The sequence below is a fragment of the Platichthys flesus genome, chromosome 8 (genome assembly GCF_949316205.1).
Source record: "Platichthys flesus chromosome 8, fPlaFle2.1, whole genome shotgun sequence".
Classification (NCBI taxonomy): Eukaryota; Metazoa; Chordata; class Actinopteri; order Pleuronectiformes; family Pleuronectidae; genus Platichthys; species Platichthys flesus.
In genome coordinates, this window is record NC_084952.1 from 19,374,836 (window position 1) to 19,396,923 (window position 22,088).

The following is a 22,088-nucleotide window of genomic DNA, read 5'->3' on the forward strand; positions in this document are numbered from 1 at the left end:
GCTCCAGGTTGTTCTGGTTACACCAGGTCACCAGATGGTCAATCTCCCACCTGTAGGCGGACTCGTCCCCATCAGAGATGAGCCCAATGAGGGTGGTGTCATCCGCGAACTTCAGGAGTTTGACGGACTGGTGACTGGAGGTGCAGCTGTTGGTGTACAGGGAGAAGAGAAGAGGTGAAAGAACACAGCCTTGAGGGGAACCGGTGCTAATAGATCTGAATTCAGAGACATACTTACCCAGCCTCACGCGTTGCCTCCTGTCAGGCAGGTGGAGTCAGGCACACTCAGCTGGGAGAGCTTCTCCTGCAGCAGATTCGGGATTATAGTGTTGAAGGCAGAGCTGAAGTCCACAACCAGGATCCTGGCGTAGGTTCCTGAGGAGTCCAGGTGCTGGAGGCTGAAGTGAAGGGCCATGTTGACTGCATCGTCTACAGACCTGTTGGCTCTGTAGGCAAACTGCAGCGGGTCCAGGAGAGGGTCAGTGATGGCTTTAAGGTGGAACAGCACGAGGCGCTCAACTGCCTTCATCACCACAGAGGTCAGGGCGACGGGTCTGTAATCGTTGAGTCCAGCGATCTTGGTTTTTTTGGGGACAGGGATGATGGTGGAGGTCTTGAAGCAGGCTGGTACGTGACATGTCTCCAGTGAGGTGTTAAAAATGTCAGTAAACACCGGAGACAGCTGATCAGCACAGTGCTTCAGGAGTGATGGAGAGACAGAGACTGGCCCGGCTGAAGGCACTGTACTGGACTAAATATTCGATTTTTGTGTCTCAATGTACAAATCACCTTCGTAAACAAAAATGTCACTAAATGTCTCAATATATGCTCAAGATGAGAATTGATTGCCTTTTACACTAATATTTAAGGTGAAATAAATTCTAATCAATGGCGTTATAAAATTTCAAAATTATTGTCACAACTAATTCAATAGGTTTCTTAAAGGTGGTGAAATGACTAATTGTAATTTGGATCAAAAAGCACCTCAGCTAATGTCAGGGCAAGTTTAGAAAAATGGGGTCTACAGAACAGTGCTGCTGTTTTTTCTACATACTGTGAAGACTGTTGGTGAGTGTGTTGGGATTTGTACTATATGTATTGATTGGATGTTGGCAGACGATCATGACCTGGTGATTTCAAAGGGAAGGACAATGACAAACTCTTCTAAACAACTTTGTCAAGTTTTAACCCTGACGTCGCACTAAAGCATAGTGCACACCCTCTACAGACTTAAAGATGGATGACAGGACTGCTCCCAAGTTGTTGATAGTTTCCGCGTTTGCTATCAAGGACAGAAATATATTGTACACATATTAATCTAGGGTGACATGTCTGGTCACAGGTCAGGCTGCATCTTTCTCTAAGAACTGTGAACAAAATATTCATTACAGATTAAACACAACCCTTTATCTGAGAATTCTCTTTTATTTATTTAATATTTTCAGATTAGAGTTCAGATTTTCTTCAAACTGATGTAAGATAATGTGTGCGACCGTGCGTGTGTGTGTTTGAATTCCTCTGACTGTGTGTGTCTGAGCATGTGTTTATGTTGGTCCATGTTAATGTTCGCTGTTTTCAACAGGTTCTTTCAGGGGTAGAGGCTTCTCCAGGCTGATCATGATGGTGGGCTCCCTGCTCAGTGGCTCTGGTTGCTGCCACCTGCCGTTTACACGAAACACACTTGGCTGCACGCTTGAAGTGTTCGCTAACGGGTTCACCATGTCCGGTTTGGGAGGTGGAGTGACGCAGAACTCCTCTTTCTCCTGCTGCTGCAGGTGTGTGAGGATGGCCTTGGACAGGAAGTGAGGGTCGTCCTGACGCTCATCTAGAGGAAGAGGAAAACATAGTCTGAGGTTTGTTTGAACGCACTGCCTCTAATTACTTTCACTGTTTTGAGTTCACCATGTTTTCAACAGTCTTGACCTTCATTCTTTATTTTAGTCATACACCATACCACCCAAATCCTGAATGTCTTTGTGGGGAGTCACTAGATAATCTAAAAACTGAAATGCCCTTGACAAGCAGTCTGTCTCACAATGTGTGGCAAGAGACACAAACATATACAGACACACACTTAGCGGCCCCCCTGACCATTGAGCAAGATGAGTGTGTAGCGGTTTCGACACTCCAGCGACTGCTCCAGGATGTTCTGCAGGGTCCTGAAGAAGATCAGAACCTGCTGCCTACGCTCAGGCTCCCCAAAACCAGCACTGCTCTCCTGGGACATTTTGTAGAGTGTCAGCAAAGGTGTGGCATACTCCACTACACACTCACGGGCCTGTTGACACAAACACGCAAACACAAATCTGAATACACACATTAAACAACAACAGAGTGGTGGATACGTCCCCGGCCTAGACAGATGATCTTTGAATAGCTTGTGACCCTCTGGCACCAGAAAATTTTGATTACCGTGTTTGACGGATAGATGGTATAGTAACTGTATTACAATAATGTTCTTCCACTGGTGAATTATCAGATTCAGCCAGGAGGTGGTGCTCATGCTGTGTATAGTAGGTAAAATGGCAGGTGAAGGCATTGTACTGGACTAAATATTAGATTTTTGTGTCTCAATGTACAAATTGTCACAACTAATTAAATTAAGTTTAGTAGTGAAATAACAAATTAGGTAGTGAAATAACAAATTGTAATTTGGTTCAAAAAGCACCCCAGCTAATGTCAGGGCAAGTTCTGACATTAGCTGAGCTGACATAAACAGTTCTGCTGTTGTTTTTTTTTACATACTGTGAAGACTGTTGGTGAGTGTGTTGCAATTTGCTGATGAAACCTTTTCATAAAATGTCTGGGAATAGTTTAATTCAGCATTTCAGTCCATTCAATGCAATGAACAATTTCCACATCAATTCTGCCAGAAACACAAACACAAACTCCACAGCAGCCCAATAGAGAGCATGTCGGTCCCTATCCACATGGTTGATGGTTAGACCCCTGGTTTCTCCAGTCCGTATGAATGATGAATGACAGAAATAGCGCTGCATAAATGGTTGAAAGCCACTTGCATTGTAAAAGTAAAACTGGAAACGTTCCACTAAAATTACAGCTTTCCAAAGTTTCAGATTCTCAAGAAACAATAAGTTTCTTTACTGATAATTACTTTATTCATTATTATACTTGGTGTAAGACAGTATTATAAGTCTCATTATAAAATTTCTGATATAGATTAAAATCAGATCAGGGGAATTTGAAGCCCAGGTCAACACCTAGAAATGTCATCACCAAAATGTGTGATTTTTATTTCACGTTTCAAAAGTCTCACATTTGCTATCATCTTATTTTGTGTCAAATACAGCAACAAATCTGTTCTGGTAATCACTTTGAAATAACTGGAGGCTATTTTTGGTCTGACATGAAACGCGGGATGTTTTCATGCAGCCCAAACCTTCCTTTCCCTTCACTGGAATACAGAGCCAGTTCTGAGCCCAGTCACTGTCAGATTTGTTACATCAAAAACATTGAATATAGAACACATTGAAGTGCTTTCTTAAAATACTGGAAAAAAACAATATACAGAAACAGTCCCTTGAGTCTGTCACTTTCCTGTGACTCTCTCTCTCTCTCTCTCTCTGTCGCATTCAAGATGAGAAGTCTTTACAAATCTGATCAGAGGAGAAAATATCAGCACACTGAGTCGCTCAGCCCACACTGGCAGTAAGAGGACCGACACAGAGTTAAATTTTAGCACAAGAAGTTCAGCATTTAAGCTGCAGCTTCTCTGGGAGGTATATTTATCTGCCTTGAATCTGATACAGATGAACTTCTTATCAACTTATTGTGTAAACATGTAACAGTGTAACTTTAGAAATAAACGATCATGCAGTTATTTACCTTCCCGTCCTCGCCCACCACTCTGTAGACACTGTGCTTGTAGACCCGGCCCCGGACCCCTGCCCTGTCAATCTCGCTGTTTGGGAGGTTGTCGTAAAAATGAATGTTGTTGTCCTCATCTTCTAACTTGTGCGAGATGTTGGCGTTGAGAGGAATGAGGATCAGGAGCTTCTTGGAGCCGCGACCCCAAGAGGAACCGTTCAATTGATGGCTGGACTGAAATGATGCGATGGAATTCTCCAAACCTGGAAGGACACACACGTCTGTTCATTCACCTTCATTTATATCTGTAGGATCACTACAACGCAGTGCAAAGTTCAATACTATGTTGTTATATTAGGGCCATGCCAAAGAAAAAAATATTTCAAGCTTTCGAAAATAAATCTGTAATATGATCAGAATAATGTCATAATTTTACATGATGAAATTCATAATTTTAGGCTACTCGTAATTTTAGAAGAGGAATATCAGAAAATCTTGACGTTGGCTATGTTTAAATGAGGAATGGTAAATTATTCTTAAATTAAAGTTTCACCAAAAAATGAAATACTTCTTCTTTTGAAAAATCTGTCTACTCTAAAGAAAGAAGCACCCAGTCTTGGAGGCAATGTTAGTGGTCAGCTGCGAGGTTATCCTTTGTGTGAACTTGTACTTTCTCTAGATACAAAAAGAGCATTATTGTGAAATTCCAGTGAGCACTGGTTCTCCTTTTTGCTACAAAATGTTACAAATGTTATTTATAGTTTTATTTTGAGGAATCTTTGTGTGCTCTGAGAACCCGAAAACACAGAATCAGAACTGGTGTTGTTTTATAAACTTTGATATTATCACTTTACTCATTAATGTATGAATTTTTTCCTCACAGTACTATGACCTAATTCTGAGAATATATTTATTCCCTTTAGGGGCCCTAATACCCTAGTGCAATCCTATAGCCCTCTAAATATCTTGAGTGTCACCAAAGATGAATGTCTGAGGTTTGAAGTTACCTGATTCATAGGCATATACCTACTTGCATTGTTAAAATGGTACAATGGTATGGTATTGTGTTAATCCACACATTCTGGTATTCTAATTATAGGTGATTTATTTCAGAGACCAGGAGGATAATCCAGATGCCCATTGTGTGTGTGTTTGTTGTGGCGTTACTGACGTGGCAGCACCAACTGCAAGTAGCCCAGGTAGAAGGACCAGGCCAGGCCGTGGGCCACGTTCATCTTCCTCCCCTCGCAGATGTCTGACACCTCCACTTCCGACGGACCCTGCACACCGACCACATACAGTAAACAGCTGGAAGCACAACGCAACACCTCAACCTCTGCTCAAGAGCTGCCTGACACCCTTTGGCAAGAGAAAAGGGCATTCCTGCACCCGGACTGCCCTTTCCTAATCAGGACAAAAACAGGACACAGAGAGACAGAGCTGAGCCAAATCTATAACGCTGTACGTTCCTGTAAAGAATCTGACGGAAGCTTTGTACAAAATGGTTCAATTCTTTGAGGACAGAATTAGTGCTATCGTCATTCTCGCTGATGAATATTACTATGGAGTCTATTTTTACTCCACATATATCGATTACAATCAACCGATCCTTCAGGAAGTGTTCTTACACATAGACTATTATGTCTGAAGTGTAGTCCTCAGAGTACAGTTAACTCTCAGATTATGACGTATCTGGTATATAATGATCTAAACTTGCCTGGGTTGTGAAGACAGATTCCTTTTTCTGTCGTCCAGGAAGGGAGACTCATTGATACAGGTCTAACTAGTCAGGACAATTTTTTTGGGTTTAAGATGTAGAATTTATTATTAACGGTTTTACTGAAATTAAGTGGAGAAGATTGACTGTATATAAAGATAGATGACGGGACCGCTTCTCCTAAACCTAAGCCAAAATGTTTTTAACGCCCCCTGGTGACTTACTTTAATACAGGTCAGAAACCATATGGGACATTGACTACACCAAGTGCTCATTATTATGGTTTTAATTTCTTATTAGTTGGTATAAAAATGGGATGAGACATGTTGTGCATCGTTAGTCTTTTTTGTAGGATTTGTTTTGACATTTTAACTAATGTCGCATGGAATAATTCATAGATCTAGTTGAAAGAAGAAAGGTATATTAAGGAGGCTTATATCTATCAGTGTGTACAATTTGGTGATGTTGGACTGAATCTATTTGACTGTTGGGATTTAGGTTACGAGGGAGGTTGGCCTGATATGATGTAACACACCCTCTAATGATCCTGTAGTCTTGCCTGTACGATCACAGTTATATCGAAACTCTTTGTCTTGGAAGTAGAGGTGGACAAAAGGGAGAGCAGCTGTGCATCCGAGGAGGGTGAGGGTAATGGCATTCAGGTAAAACTGCAAAGCAAAGCAGTGGAACCAGCCAAGCCAGAGCCACATTCTATGGAATGTCTGGTGAAATGACTCCATGGACGTCATGTAAGATGTTTTACTAACACCAGTGTTTCATTTCTGTCTGGGTGTGACAGTACTGAACATTCGCCCTCTCAAAACTGTCTTTGATTAGCTTATCTTAGCCACAGCAGAACATTTTGTATGGGGCAGTGACTAGTAGTGAAACAGAAACTGAATGACACTGACTCATTGTTATAAGGATTACAGTATTCTCTGGAACATTGACAGAGAGCTGTAACCCAACCTGTCAACTAGGCCTGAACTTACCCGAGATAATGACAGTTACTGTGCATTAAGTGATGCCTGCTGTTGCGATGGTTGTTGTAGTCTATCTTTGTCAAATTGCTTATGAATAACCTTCCCCAGAGCACATTGTTGGATGTTACAGCTTTCAATACTTTAATGTTTACTAATGTCAGCCTGAAAGGACACTTAAACATCTCTCATGTAATGATTCAAATATAGTTTTTTTTGTCTTTGTACTAAAGTGGAAGGGTCAAGACCCCAGGAAATACAAAACCAGTGGTGTTTGTGTTTGTGTGTCAGGTCTGTATCTCACCAGGAAGCCCAGGCTCTTAAACAGAGCGTGAAGAGCTGATGCCAGAATGAGGTCTTTCCAGCCCTCGCCTTGGTTGTTCAGTGGTTGTTCATCCAGGTAGAGCAGAAGACCTGCCATCCCAGCAGTCAGCAAAGTCTTTATCTCCAAGCCACAGGCAGGAACCACATGGCTCAGCAGCCCTCTACCTTGATACCTGGTAAGAAAAAAAACCATATAAACTGAAGGGATGAGGGCTGTTTGTGTGTGTCCTCCACTTACATGTTTACATGTAACCACATTAACAGAAAGGGTTTCGGCAGCATACGGTTCTTATTTAAAACTGATCTACTCTGTCCAGAGTGGAAAGAGTTAACCAGACAGTAAAGTTGCATCACTAGAGCTAAGAATCAGGTTTTCACCGGATTTGAGCAACACACCAGATATTACGAAAGGGTTAGGGTTCACTGAGACATGGTTTATGTTAATAGATCAATTAAAATGGCTTTCAACAATGCTTAAATAAAGGTACTGTTTAGAGATATATCAAAAGAAAACACAACCACAAGCATTGAACACTTGAATCTGTCTCTTCTCTTACTCCAACTGATCTCTCACCTTGTGTTTGAATGGTACAGCATCTCCTCTGCCAGCAGACAGAGCCCGTGCAGCAGAGGGCCAAGGGTCAGGCTGAGTATTACCATAGCAACCCTTTCAAATGACCATTCAGGAGACAGAAACATGATGCATACCACTGTTATGGCAACCAGTACCGCTGCACACTTCTTAGGCAAAGTCCCACGAGGCTTCGGGATGAGAGCATCTTGATCTCGGTGGCATTGCATCTGTGGGGGAAGAGACATCTGGTGTCAGGAGTCCTTTTATAAAAAAACAGCTGTAACACTTTGTATGCAGAGCTAGCTGAAAAAAGAAAACCTAAACAAGCCCATCTGAATGAAGTCTAATGTGGAAGTCAAGTGAGACTTCATCAACGCTTATACCGATTGAGAAAAAGAAAGGTGGCGACGAACACTTCCTGTAAGTTCCACCTTCTAGATTTAACGTTGAATATTTAGATTTAACATTTGACATAAGGTTGAAATTTAATATTTACATTTAACATTGATATCATCTTCAATAGTTATTTACAAGATATGTAAATGTGACAAACTTCGCAGATATTGTCATAAATTCGGTAAAAAGGTCACTTTAAAAATACACACCACTTTTTAACATGTTTTGGAACTAAATTTGGTGACAAGTTGCTGTTATCTTCAGCATGTGCTTTACAATCGGCGACCCCTACCTTCTGTCTAATTCAGAAGGTCCAATTTTAAATGTACACACCATCCTCAAACAGCAATGAAAGACTGAATTGCCTCATTGCTTTCTACTCCGGTTTCCAATGCAAGTTTGTCTTTAGGTGTGCCACTGTTTAATGAATGAATGCTTTGACCAACCTGTCGAAAATAATAATGCGTCTTAAAATGTTCTGAGTCGCCAGTCTCAAGAATAACAGGGTCTAGTGGTCACAGATCAGTGTCACTAATATTTTAATCCCAATTAGTGGCAGCTCATACTCAAACGGAGAAAGGTCTGTGATTTGGGTTGCCTCTTCTTGTCCTTTGTTTTAAGTCATGCAAAAAGTCTAAACACAACTTGGACTGGTTTGTCTAAATCTATGAAAGGGGAATTATAAAATGAAACAAGAGAAAGAAATGTATGAAAGGACTCACCTTGGTTAGTTTTCTGGATCCTTATTAGAGAGACTCCTTCTCTTGTTCTTCTGCCTCTGCTCTCCTCCTCTCCTCTCTCCGACCTTTTATCGTAGTCCAACACTTTCACTTTTAGTTACCGGTAAATCAGCCCTCTGCCTGTACACACATTTGATCACGTGTGCACTGGTTATCATTTCACTCCTCTCTGTACACCGATCAGCCACAACAGTAAACATACTTTCTATGTTGTAGTTAATCTGTGTGTATATACAGTGTACCTCCTCGTTTCATCAACACCAGTTGTGCTTCTTTGTTTTCAGATTCTCAGAGCTAAGAGAGAGAAAGCGCAAAGATTTCTCACAGTAAAACTATTAATAATGTTTCGTAACAGATTTTTTTACTTTTACTTCCAGTTTAAGCTGTTGCCAAGTATCTGACAACTGAGCAGGTGTTGGGGCCTGTTTCTTTGCGTCATCTGTACATTAAAGAGTAACAACATCCTCTGTGAGGCGTGTCTCACTCAGGATATGGTTCTTTATTGCTCTTTGTCTCTACAAGTCTTTGGACCTCTTTTGAGGGGTTTGAGGGAGTTGCAGGTCGTCTCTCATTTCAGTATTTTATTTAGACATTGTTTTTAGTGTGTTAATTTGCCAAAGGAGGATCCAAATTTGGTTAAAGGTCCAGTGTGTAAGATTTAGGTGAAAGGATCCATTGACAGAAATTGAATATAAAATAAACTTAGTGATGTTTTTCACGAGTGTGTTTCATCTAAACTATACAAATTGTTGTTTTATTCACCCTAGAAAGGGCCCTTTATAATCAATGCTTGATAATTACATCAGGGGATGTGATATTTTTTTGTGTCAGCAGTCGACATTAAACAGCACAAAAAAAGGATAGCTGGAATGCAGTTACACCTTCAGTGAAAGCTGTATCTATTGAAAGTCACCTATATTGGTTTGATCGCGGAATTGAATTCAAACACAGTAGAGAGAGAGGGATGGTGCAGAGTTATCTAAGCTGGAGCTGTCCATCATTGGAAACACAGCACTGCAGGTGAACCCTCAGCTGAAGGGCCAATCGGGACCGGACATGCTGGGTCAGTTTCAGACAAAATGTTTTCAATAATATTTGGGTGAAGGTGCCACTCGGTGCACAATCAGGGAGCTCTGCATAAACAGACCCGAGAGCAGTGAGCACCACAGCATCTCCTTATCCATCTCTCCTCTCAGAACAGATAATTTTCAGTTTTCAGAATTAATAGGCCACACTTGGAGGGAACATCTTAAATAAAAGCTGTAGCCGTACAACTATGTATGTAAACACCAGTATGTAAAACCTAAAGATGGGGGGGTCATGTGTTTAAAACAACCGCAATGTGAACTGAAACTTATAAAAATAAAAATTATCAAATATTGTGCAAATTTAAATTGTAAATAACACAATTACTGATTATTCACAAGCATTTTAGTTGTCAAAACTGCGTAAGTGGGTTTTAAGAAGACTTTTCTTCTTAAGACCAGTGGGTGGATGAGGCCCAATGAGTGATAATGTGTCTTTTGCATATGTGTTCACTGCCTGATGTCTGTTCATGTTCTTCTGTGAACAGGTATTGCCGGTTTGACTGGTTTTGATGGAGAGTTTCTCTGTGGCATCAGTTTGTGTGTGCGTGTGTTGACTTGTCTCCCTTATGGGGACAAAAAGCAAGTCCCCATAATGTGAACCATGGTAAAGACATTATGGTTAGGTGAGGTTAAGAGTTAGGCAAATATATTATCATGGTTAGAGTAAGCCTTTACAGTATGGAGGAAATAAAGACAAGGTATTGATTTCAAAGGTTCATGCATATTTTATTCAAGAGTAAAAAAGTGGATCGTCCCATGGGGCATGCTTACAGTGTTAGTGACTGGGGGAGTCAAACCGAAAGAGAGCAGAGGGAGAGAGAGGGAGAGAGAGGGAGAGAGAGAGAGAGAGAGAGAGAGAGAGATAGAGAGCCGTGGCAAAATTTATATGGCACAGGGTCTCCCAGGGGTGTTCACCTCTCCCAAAGAAGCACAACAAGATTAACCAAGGAGCAACGAAACATGAAGAGCAAACAGCAGAGAGAGAGAGCTTAAATATTAAGAATAATGTCCAGAAAAAATAGAATCATAATAATCATAGAATCATAAATATCATCAAATAACAAGAGGTATCATCAAGAGTCATGATCAGAGAGAGTACACTTTTTTCCTTTAAATCGTGACGGCAACACACCGGCTCTTCTGTTAAAATGTGTCTTGCTGCTTTTTGCTTTGAACAGCTCAAATTTTAACCATGCAATCATGCTTTGGCTGCCTGAATGCCTGTGCCTCTGTATATAGTATGGTCATTCATCATTGCTAGTTTAATATTTGTTTATCATTATTCATATTTATCATTTAAAAACAACTCCTGTACATCGACAAAGAAGAGCGGAGAGAACGTGGACTCAACACTTTGAATAGAAGTTTACTGTCATTCTGTACAGCGTCGAAAGAAACCGGAAACACTGGTTGTGAAAAAAAAAAGAAAAAGAAAAAAACATAATAACACAAAATGCATACAAAAAATAAATTAACACTATGTACAAAATTAATTATTCCTCAGTTCATTTATATCAACCAGAAAACCAGAAACAAATTCCTACCATAGTGAAACACAGAGCACAAATATAATCTTCACATTATTATCAAAGAACTTAACTCTGCATGCACTGATGCGTTAATATAAATGCTTTACAAAGACCTTTTCTTCGGACTTCTTCTGTTGTCTCAGCTGCTACCTTCACCACAAGAGTCAGTTTCCTGTGTGAAATATCATTTCCTGCTGCTGTTTAGAAGCAGACAGAAAGGAGGATGTAGAAAGAGGATGTATAGAGAATGACTTCACATTTCAGCTCCCCCCGGCCCCCTCAGAGACAGAAAGCATCTTAATTCCACTATACTGCATCGTGCATTCTGTGATCATATGCATCAGATGTGCAATAGAGCCTCTCTCTGTATCCTATTTACACATGACAGGTAGGGAGGAACACCTCAGATCTGATCCGGCCCAGGTGTCAGGCCTTTCCACTAGAGTTAACTGGCCTGGGATCAGAGTTTTGGGGGGTGGATGGTTCAGGGAGGGGGGATCCTCCACTTCACTTCAGCTGGAGGACGGGTGCAGTGCTACAAAAGCAAAACGTGAATCTCCTCCCGAGAAGAAAAGGTCAGCTAGGACTCAGATTAGACGGCAGCTGAGATTATCTCACGCCGACAGAGAGACCTCCACACCACACCACACTGCATGTCCGAACTCTTCTCACCCGCTGCCTGCTTTAGGACCAGATCTGCCAGTGTTTGCAAAACCAGGACGAACTTTCAAATGCCTCACGGACAATTACATGTTGAAGCATGTGCCAGCAGGCAAGAGCAATTACGACCATATAAAATCAACCCACAGAAGGTTTGGTTCCATTTCCTGTTTCGCAATGCAAACAGGAAAAATAACCAGGCAAATCTTTAACGCCCCAACCTTGATTGCCACTCACAACCCCCCCACCCCAATGTGCAAACACTTGACCCCGCCAGACACGCCACACGCCACAGAGACAGCCACGTCATGCCTACACCGGTGATCCCCAACATACGAGGTGAACCGCAGCTCCTCCTGTTTAGCATGGGGACTGTTTTATTAGTACTTTTCCTGTTGTTGTGCAGTGACATGGGAGTGGTACTTCTCTAAAAGGGCTGATCAGTACAGTGAAGAGACTCAGCCTTTGGTGGTAACGTCCAGGTACACTCATGCCTTTACATACAGCTGAGGGCATTGGGAATGGGGGCAGTAATCATGTGTGTCTGTTTGCATATGTGTGTGATGTTGTGTGATCTTCTTGAGTGAATGAAATACTGTGTCGCTGTGTGATGCCTTTTTTTCTGGTGTATATATGCCTATGTACAGGTATCTTATAAATATGGTACCACCATATCAGTGTTGTAACTGCAGGTTTGGGCTTGTGGGAGTGTATGTCCATCACTCTATATTGCTGTTGCTGTCCGTCCCATTGGGCTCTCCCATGTTCATGCGGCCCATTGACAGGCCCACGCTGTTGACGCCGTCGCGCCGCGGTGGCATCCTCTCGTTGATCCGGTCCAGACCTTTGGCCTCCTCGAAACTGCTGATCCGATGCTGCGGGGAGAAGCCTCTGATGGCTGCAGACAGACACGAACACACAAACACACACACACACACACACACACACACACACACAAACACAAACACACACACACACACACACACACACACACAAACACACACACACACACACACACACACACACACACACACACACAAGCATACGTTAATGCACACAGAGAGTTAATATCTTAAAATACATTCAGTCAAATCTTGTGTATCCAAACCCCCTGGAGAACATATTCAGAGCACTAACAAATGTGAATAAACAAACATTTACAAAACATCCATTCTCCTCTGATTCACCTTTTAAATGCTTTTGTTTGCGTGCAGCAGGAAGAACACTTTTTTACCAGTCTGATCCTGATAGTGCTCGCCATTTGGGGATTTGGATAGACAAATTTCTCTAGCATATACACATCTTCAGGGCTCCTACACCAATACAAACACACACACACACACACACACACACACACACACACACACACATACACATATATATATATACATCAGCCAGTGTTCATAAGTTGTCTGAATGCTGAGCTAGGATTACTTTGATCTCACAGTGGTCAGTCAGTGCGACTTGGCCATTGATCCTAGATCAGTAGTCTGAGATATCTGGTTCAAGCCACTAGGAGACACAGTATAGCTGCATGGGAGCAGTCGTTCATAAGTCCTGAAAACACTTTTCACTTCTGTGCGGACAGTTTGACAGTCAGATGCTGTTAGAGAAGATTTAGCGTAAACTCCAAGTTTCCCTAAAATGCTGTGAATTACAGACGAAAATTCAAAAGAAGGACAAACGTCGGGTGTCAGGTTTGAATTTTCTCTCCAGTTGCTTTTCCTCATTTTACATTAAAACTATGCTTGAACTTGACGCTTTGAAATCAGCCGATCCCAGATCCGGAGGTGTGTCCTGTCATTTTACCTTTTCACACATGCGGCACACTCACAAATACAATGTGCTACTGTGTTACACAGCAGACAGCCAACACCCACCTACAAGTCGCATTAACATCACAGAAATACACAATGAGTGATTTCCATAATTTATTTGCTTAAACAAATTATGGGCTGTAGTTCATGTTGGCCAAGGACAGCAATAAGGGTACAAACACAAACGACTACAATTAACTAAGCGTGCAGAGTTATCACATCACCTATGTTCACAAAATATTTAATACAATAGAACACAAACACCATGACCACAATCTAGTCAGTAGCACAGAACAACTTGGCAGAACTGTCGCCCGGTAATTCAATAAAATGTGTAAAATGTATTTTATCTTCTTTTGTGTTATCATATTCTCTCTTTTTCTTTACACTGAGTTTTTACATTTCGAGATTAAGTTTAAACCTCAGGAACACATCTGTAGTAAAAATATTCAAAATTCAAGGTTGACTTAGTTATAGTTAGCAAATAAGTAAAAATAGTTGAAGGAGCACTTTGACAGTAAAGCAGCGCAGACATCTGGGGCTCAGTTTGGAGAGATTCATGTGAAGCTTAATTTACTTTGCCTTCCACAGAGATTACCACCATCTCCTCAGTCTTCTTCAGCAAATGTCTCAGGTGTCATCACATGATCTAGGTCACATCACCTTCCCTCTGTACTCACCAGACCGAAGGTCTGTGCCAAGGTCATATGATCATTTACTGGAGGAGGTCACAGAATATTGCCGAAAGCTCCTTGAAAAGCTGAACTGAACCTTGAATTAAGACTATTTTAACCCGGATAAAGTTTGAAGATTTGACAAATATAATTCCATAAACTTTGCTTTTATTTTGTATAGCTTCACGAGTGACTGGTGTTCGGCCGTATTGTTGTAGAGCTACAGATTGATTGCATGTTCATTTTCTACAGTACTACAGTTCCTTTGAAATACAGAGATAACACACTGCAGACTACAAGAGGTCTTAGTGACCCTGCCCACCCTCACAACACCCACTCCCTATCACAGTCCGGCTCTTCTTGTATGTGTAAGAAAAAGTTGTGTGATGTGTGTGTATGTGTGTTGACAGAGCAGGTGTAGCGGTATTCCTGTTTACCAGGTGAAGGAAAGAGAAAAATGTGTGTATGGTTGTGTTGTTTAATGTGGCGGCTTCAGCGTGGAGCAGTTTTAGGCTTTGTTGTAAGTGGCTGATGCGGTTAGAAGAGCTGAGTGCATCGTGGGTAAAGAAATTCTATGACCTTATGAGCATGGGTTGCTGAGAGCGCAGCCATGCTGCTCAGACGCACACCCACACACAGGTGAACACATGTGTGCGCACACAACACACACACAGAGTGAAATGAGTGGGATTTTACCTTCAGCGTCCTTAACTGTCTCGATGGCTTCTATGGCCTCAATGGTAGCTGAAGGATGGGCAAAGATAAAAGAAGAGACAGGAAGAGAGAGAGAAGATGACAGTCCAAGAGGGTAGATGAAGTGCAAAGAAGGAGGAGAAGAAAGGGGTGGAGGCTGAAACATGCTTCTGTGCAGTTATGTGTAAATGTATTGGCTTCAAGACACAAAGAAGTTGTTATGGGAAATCCTAGCCCAGGGGGGGCCTCAAAAATCTCAGATAGATGTCAAACGGTTGGGTTGGCTCATCACCAAAGCAGTCAGCAATTTGTGGAGGAATGAGGTGGGAGTCCATCCCCATGAAGCAAAAATCCTCCCCCAGGAGGTCAGAGCAGAGGCACACAGTCAATTTCAGACAGAATGGCAGTGGAAAAACATGATAAGGGGCGGGATGATTGTCAAGGGGGTAAAACGTGTACATTGTAAACTTCAACGTCTCAGGTTTGAGGCCAGCCAGGGACATTTGTTACATATTACCCGTCTCTCCTCTCAATCCTCACGTTTTCATGGACTTTTTCCACATGATGATTTAACATAGCCTGTCTACAAATGGAGTTGTGCTTACTACGTTCACAAGGAGATCTCATATGAACGCACCCCTCTTCTGGTTTCTCCGCCTTTTGCTGTGAGCTGACGTTTTTTAGAAATGATTAAGGGCATGGTTGTAAATTTTTCATTGGATTGTGAAGTATAGACCATTTCCCTCTGTCACTATGTATTTGTACTGATTGTTACCTTAAGGCTAGCTTGCTAAATTGTTAGCTGAGATCACTGTTAATATTAGGATCCATTTTGGTGTTGCCTAGCAGCGCTGTTCTCACAACTCTACCACTTAAACTCCTGGTGCACTGTGTATGTGACCTAGCACATCGTAACCAGGAGCTCATGAGTTCCATTTGAAGGCAGCAATACGTCCCGGTCTGACAAATCATGGCTTTGTGCAGTTTGTGTTGGCAGACGAGTGCAAGCATGGATGCTCAGCATTCACAAATTCACAGACTCAAAAGAATGTTTCAGGCTTTAGTCAGGTGAGGAACTCAGGGCACTGAGGTCATGATAGGTTCAGAGTTAGCAGTAGCTGCTGTTAGCTCACACACACACACACACCTCACACACACACACTTTAGCTGTATGTGCTCTCAATGCCAGTCTCCGCAATACTGTCCCTTAATGTAAAGGTTATTCTCTCGCTCACTCACACACATAACCAGCAGGCTGTTAGTATCCTCAGCGCCGGTGAGGTGAGGTGAAGAGGGTGACTGAGTCAGTGAGGCAGAACGATGAGGAGAAAAACAGCAGTAGAGTGGGAGATAAGGAAAGAGGGCAGGAAGGAAGATGGTCCAAAGCAGATATTCTAATTGAATCTGTGTCTGCTTGTGTATCTTCTAAATCTACTTTGGAAGGTGGGCTCTGGGTTTAGACGTGGAGTGTGTCTGTGTGTGTGTGCAGGTGTGTGAAACTCACCACTCTGCAGGGTCTGTTTGCCCCCAGACAGCACTCCGCTGGGCAGCATGCCTGTAGGGGTCAGTCCCTTCAGAGTCAACACGTTCTCACTCTCCTCCCTGAGAGATAGAAAGAGATAATGTGTGTGTGTGTGTGTGAGTGTGAGTGTGTGTAAAAAGGGAGATGGTGAAAGAGTTACATAGAATTACACACTTCCTTAAGCAGGACATCTGCAAGCAGTTTAACATCCTTGTGGTTTCAAACCCACAAAGTGACAATCAGATAACTTCTGATTAATTTCTGCAGAATGAAATTAAATACTACATGCGTTGGCAGTAAGCACACACTCACACAACCAGGACTCAACCCACCGTAGAACAGAGAACATTTTGGCCATCTTCCCAATGGCTCGGATCTTGTTTTTGATCACCTCTTTCCTTGCTGCTGCTGCATTGGCTGAAAGACCAACAAACACACACTCAGACATACATTAACAAAATAAATGTTACAAAAAAAACCTGGTTAATGACATATTAAATAAGAAATGCAATTAATTCTATATGGCTCTAATGTTGGTGCTGTGTGTTTGTTACCATCGTAGATTTCCTCTCCGTCGTTCACAAGTTCGTCGTCAGAGCAGATACTCAGGACATTTACCAGCATCTCAGTCACTGCAGGACCAAGAGAGACACACATTCTCAGGGACATGGTGACACCCTGGTGGTTTAAACACCCAGCTGGAGACTCTTGTTGTCTCCATCTCTCCCTCTCTCCTCATTTCCTATCATCTATCTACTGCTGCTCTAGGGAAGGAGAGAATCACAGTGAACTCTAGTTACCCACATGTCTCTAATCCAGTAAATAGGGGTTGTTTAGCTTTTAGAGCTGATGTCACTGCTATTTTTAGAGAAGTGTATTAAGTGGTGCTTCAAACAGAATGATTTTACCTAACACAAAAAGTATGAATCTCTCATATGGCCAGGAGGACTGCAACAACTATTGGACACATATTTCATAGTACTCTGAGGCACTGTGTCCTTACATTACTCAATATAAAAATACAAGTAGCCAGTACCAGTACTAGACAAAGTAGTGTGTGTGTGTGTGTGTGTGTGTGTGTGTGTGTGTGTGTGTGTGTGTGTGTGTGTGTGTGTGTGTGTGTGTGTGTGTGTGTGTGTGTGTGTGTGTGTGTGTGTGTGTGTGTGTGTGTGTGTGTGTGTGTGGTACCCTTCTCTCCCACGAAAGGCAACGACCATGTGAAGACGTCCATGAAGTTGGGAAGCCAGTAGGGATGAGGAGAACAGTTGAATTGACGAATGTTCATCACATTGTTCTCATACTTCAGCACCGCCGCTAGACACACACACACACACATACAGATATAAGCCTTTTCCCTAAACACTAACACACATGTAACACATGTGATACTAAGAAGAAGGGGAAGATTGTGTAAATTGGGTCACTGTAAGACCTTTGTTGTTGTAGACATCCAGGTAGTTAGGAGCAGAGAAGATGGTGATGAGGGAGGGAAAACCTGTAGTCTGACTCTTCCTGTACATGCGGTACCTGAGGAACAAGCAAGACAAGCAAACCACCCACATTACAGCCGTTCAAATAAAACACTACTCTGTGGATGACAACCAGAGGATTTGCTCACAGCCGTTTAAACCAGACAGGGACCGTTTGAAGACTAGACAGCCACATGTTTAAAAATCATGACAGAACAGAATCCCTGGCATGGCGGAGAAAATCTGAGAGTGCAAAATGACAGGGTAAAGTAGAGCTGCTGAAATCTCCTTGTGTTTAAAAGAAGGAGTGAGAAGCCGGTTAACACTTTGAGTTTTAGACTGGCACTCAGTAGAGCTCCCCCACAGTCCCCCCAAATGTAATCAAGCTGTGCCAAATTTTTAACGCTGATAAATATCAGTCTCCTAAACATGCCAGATTTTTTTTTATAAAGATGCCTGAGTTATTACCAGGGAAATCATTAAAAAAAATATTTTTTTAAAACACCACATCTTATATTGTTAATGCAATAGACAAAAATCCCTGGATGATCATTTGAAAGCATAAAAGCTTCCTCTGCCAGTTGTCTCCCTTTAAGGATGGACTAATTACAAAATTCATGACTAATCTGGTATTCCAGGTACAAGTGCAGCGGCTTATTCTACTAAAAATATCATTTCTATTGACCTGTCCTTTTTCCAAGTGCACCTAGACTAGATGGACGATTACCCAGACTACCCGGCTGCATGACCAAAATACTGTTAATGGGTTCAGCAAACAGCACAACTCAGAATAGCTCTGTCTTAATTGCAGCATTATAGTTCGAGGATTTTCACTGAGATAACAGATGCTGGTAATGCATTTGGATTTGTTTGGGGTCAGAAAATGTGTTTTGCACCTACTTCTTTTTTTTTTTTATTGAGACTAGTAGTGCAAGCCTCACATGGCCCTGTTGCCTTAACGTGCTGTTTTCAAGATGTGAGTTATTCAACCTGGATTTTGTTATGGATGCTCTCAGTGAGACAAACTGTAACCAGGGCCGGTCTTTCCTACAGGCGACATAGGCGGTTGCCTAGGGCGCCACTCAGAGGGGGGCGCCAAAAACTGCGCCGAGCAAAAATAAAAATCCCCCAAAAAACATTATTCTTTTGTTGCTAGGCAGTGTTTTTTGCGCCCCCTTCTTTATGTGGTATGACCCAAAATATTGTATTTAATTACTTTGACAGTGATTTAAGTAGTTTCATTAGAGAAATCAGTAAATGACAGCAGCGCTCAAGAGGAACGTTTGGAACGGGAGCAGTTTCACCAGGAGTGAAGCTTGCCTAGAGCGCCAAATGTGCTAGGGCCGGCCCTGACTGTAACAATAATAATAACACAGTTTAATGGTGACAGGGGGTAAAATTATGGAACCTCTTTTTCCCTTAAAGTGCCAATTCCTGCCCAAAGAGAAGTAACAGGCCGGCACATGAAGTGTCAAGGTAAGCAATTAAATTAAATGGTGCTCCCTTTTTAAGCCGAGAGAAGGACTGAGCTGTGACAGTCAGTCAGCTTACCCAGCATCCTGTGCTTCATGTGCTCTGATGATTGACAGCAGGTTGTTGGTCTGTAGGAACTCACACACTGCTGGGTAACTGGAGAAAGAGAGAGAGAGAAAGACAGACTTAGAGCGGGCTAAACAATCTGAAAAATGGCTATGGAAAAACATCCAGTAGAAGAAATATCCCAAAAGATCCAGTAAAGACTGCATTACATAAAAAACGTGTAATTTGCTATAACATTAAGACAGTTGTAAACCACAAGACAGATGAAGGTGTTTTAAGTCTTGCAGTGGGAGATCAGTAGGCCTCTTATTTTCTAAAGTCATGTCTGACAGAGACCAGCAGGAGGCATTAGTGAGCGCAGGCAGGCCTCAGTTCTGTGGAGGTAGATTGATGCCTTGTCCGCTTAAAATTGAAAATCACTGTGTTCTCCTCAGACAACATGTCATAACACCAACTTCTACACTCGAGGACGAGCCCAAAGCAGTTCAACTTCAGCTTTGCCTCTTTAACATTCCTTTATTTTTATTTTTGGAATTACAGCTCTCATTGTCCATCCTTCCACCACCACCACAACCCTCCTCACATGATGCTCTCCCTCTTTCTCTCACTGTATCTTAATATCACTTCATATCTGGCAGGAGTAGCCAGTCGTCATAGCAACAGAACCGCGCAGTCTCCCTGGGGATTGTGGGGTATCGTTTCATGCTGAAACGGAACTGTGAGTATGTGTTTGTGAATGTGCTGTTTGTGTGTGTGTGCGTTTGTGTAAGTGTGTGTGTTTGTGTGTGTGTGTGTGTGTTTGTGCGTTTGTGTGTGTGTGTGTGTGTGTGTGTGTGTGTGTGTGTGTAAACTGGCCAAGATTTTCTGTCTCTTGTTCAAATCCCAACCATTATTGTCTTATCTTGGATGTGGTGTAACCAGGCTGGACAGGTCTCTCCTCTAATAACCGACATCCCAAACCAACTACCAGAATTCCACCTAAAACTTAATAGATTCCTGGTTTATAAATGAAAGCCACATCTCACTGAACACCAGGCACTCGCTTACGAGGCACCCACATCATTAAAACATATTGAATTAGCCTCACACAACCCATTTGAGAGAGCCTACCTCACTTCTCGCTGCATGCTGTAGCTGGTAATTTCAAATAATATTGTTCCTAATGTGAATTTATTCTTAATATATGAATATTGCATTCTTTCTGGGTTGTTTGGACACCAGGTTGGTTCATAACACTGGGCTTCATAAGTGCAGGGATCTGTTATGTAAACGCGAACAGACTAAATTCATTCAAATCATGCTAATTTTCTATTTATCCATTTTTTGTCTGAGTCATCCTGAGGAGTAGTTTTGTCCTGTACCTGTAGAAATAGGAGCAGCCTCTGACTGTGTTGTGGCCAAAATACTCCTGGGTCTTCTCGTTGCCAAAGTCTTCCAGAGGGTCGGCCCACAACAGGTCGCACATGGGCCCAAACGCTGGGGGCTCCTTGAACCGGTCCAACTAGGACACAGGAGGCACACAGACAAACGCACACAAAGAAACAAACAAAATGTAAGTTTACAGGGACACAGTATTTATATAAAGACCAGCACACACATACATTTACATTTAGGACCAAATAATATATATATCACACAAAATGTTCAAATCAACCACACACATATACCAATAAACAAACACGGTATAAATCGGAGGAGAAAAAAAGCGAACACATAGTGCACACAAATGCACACAAACACATACTGTCAGAGCAGAGCATCTCCATGGCAACCCTCACCACACAGGGGGAGAAGATGTCACACCAGCAGATTCACCATGGAAACACTGCAATTAGATGAGGAAGTGTGTGTTCTCATGTCTCTGTGTGCATGTGTGAGCCTTTGTATTCTGTATTAAGTGAATACATACAGACTGCGTGAGCGTCTTTTTCACTGCTGCATCTTCTGGTGTCTTATGAAGTATCTGCCTAGCCAGTGCAGGCCGAGGGTAGAGTTCACTTACGAAAATATTTTTTTTTTTCTTTTAAAAGTAAGGAATGATTAATTAACTGAATCTAGTTTGAGCTTTAGTGAAGGCTAGCTATGGTTAGCTCACAGCTAGTAAAGATGGACGACATACAAAAGTGAAGCCAAGTCTTCATTGCCCCCTGGTGTCCTCACTAACTCAACCTCGATAGGACATGGCATGCATTTGTCTCGAGGTAGTTCTTATCACAATGATGTATCTTCTAGTGAGCATGTGTCTGATATATTTGGGTTTATGTTAAATTAGTAGGTTATTTGATGCTTTAATTTAATAATATACAACGATTTGGAACTGGACGAGCGCATGTATCAGCAGGTTTTCAATATTGTCTCAGCACACAACAATGGCAACTGTGCAGGCTCGAAATGACACGAAAGTTGCAAGATGTTTTAGCTTCATTTTTATAAAACAGGAGAAAGTGGAGATGCATCATTGCTCATTATATATATGATTTTCATTGAGAAATAACTTTCTTGCTTTAGCTAGTAGTTATCTCACTCTATGTGAGTTCAG

At 42.0% G+C, this 22,088-nt stretch overlaps 2 protein-coding genes across 5 annotated transcripts in view; both read right to left on the reverse strand.

Moving 5' to 3' along the window:
- Window positions 1-1,404: 1,404 nt before the first annotated feature.
- sting1 (stimulator of interferon response cGAMP interactor 1) lies at window positions 1,405-8,697 on the reverse strand. Of its 3 annotated transcripts, XM_062394180.1 has the most exons (7): window positions 8,541-8,697; window positions 7,423-7,649; window positions 6,829-7,021; window positions 4,999-5,107; window positions 3,846-4,090; window positions 2,091-2,277; window positions 1,405-1,824 (listed from the first exon to the last, which is right to left on the reverse strand). In XM_062394180.1, exons 2-7 carry the CDS (start codon window positions 7,647-7,649, stop codon window positions 1,559-1,561), a joined length of 1,227 nt encoding a protein of 408 aa, XP_062250164.1. In that variant the 5' UTR covers window positions 8,541-8,697; the 3' UTR covers window positions 1,405-1,558. The 3 variants fall into 3 exon arrangements, with proteins under 3 accessions (XP_062250164.1, XP_062250163.1, XP_062250165.1); XM_062394179.1 differs by lacking the exon at window positions 8,541-8,697 and having other exon boundaries at window positions 7,423-7,667; XM_062394181.1 differs by lacking the exon at window positions 8,541-8,697 and having other exon boundaries at window positions 7,557-7,649.
- Window positions 8,698-10,347: 1,650 nt separating this feature from the next.
- Window positions 10,348-22,088, reverse strand: part of ppp3cb (protein phosphatase 3, catalytic subunit, beta isozyme) — a 32,860-nt gene continuing 21,119 nt past the window's right edge. The window contains exons 6-14 of one of the 2 annotated variants that reach the window (XM_062394467.1): window positions 20,911-21,050; window positions 19,562-19,639; window positions 17,974-18,068; window positions 17,730-17,855; window positions 17,096-17,173; window positions 16,874-16,958; window positions 16,524-16,621; window positions 15,023-15,070; window positions 10,348-12,733 (exon numbers count right to left, since the gene is read on the reverse strand). In XM_062394467.1, coding sequence (XP_062250451.1) covers window positions 12,555-12,733; window positions 15,023-15,070; window positions 16,524-16,621; window positions 16,874-16,958; window positions 17,096-17,173; window positions 17,730-17,855; window positions 17,974-18,068; window positions 19,562-19,639; window positions 20,911-21,050 — 927 coding nt within the window. In that variant the 3' untranslated portion in view covers window positions 10,348-12,554. The remainder of the gene's footprint in view (window positions 12,734-15,022; window positions 15,071-16,523; window positions 16,622-16,873; window positions 16,959-17,095; window positions 17,174-17,729; window positions 17,856-17,973; window positions 18,069-19,561; window positions 19,640-20,910; window positions 21,051-22,088) is intronic. The other variant, XM_062394468.1, reaches the window with a different exon arrangement.

Excerpts from the sequence above, each read along its gene's own strand:
- sting1 (XM_062394179.1), bottom strand. The coding sequence starts at position 7,667 with ATGTCTCTTCCCCCACAGATGCAATGCCACCGAGATCAAGATGCTCTC. Across the intron at positions 7,022-7,422 it reads CTGTACCATTCAAACACAAG|GTATCAAGGTAGAGGGCTGC; the intron begins GTGAGAGATCAG and ends TTTTCTTACCAG. Across the intron at positions 5,108-6,828 it reads TTAAGAGCCTGGGCTTCCTG|GGTCCGTCGGAAGTGGAGGT; the intron begins GTGAGATACAGA and ends GTCGGTGTGCAG.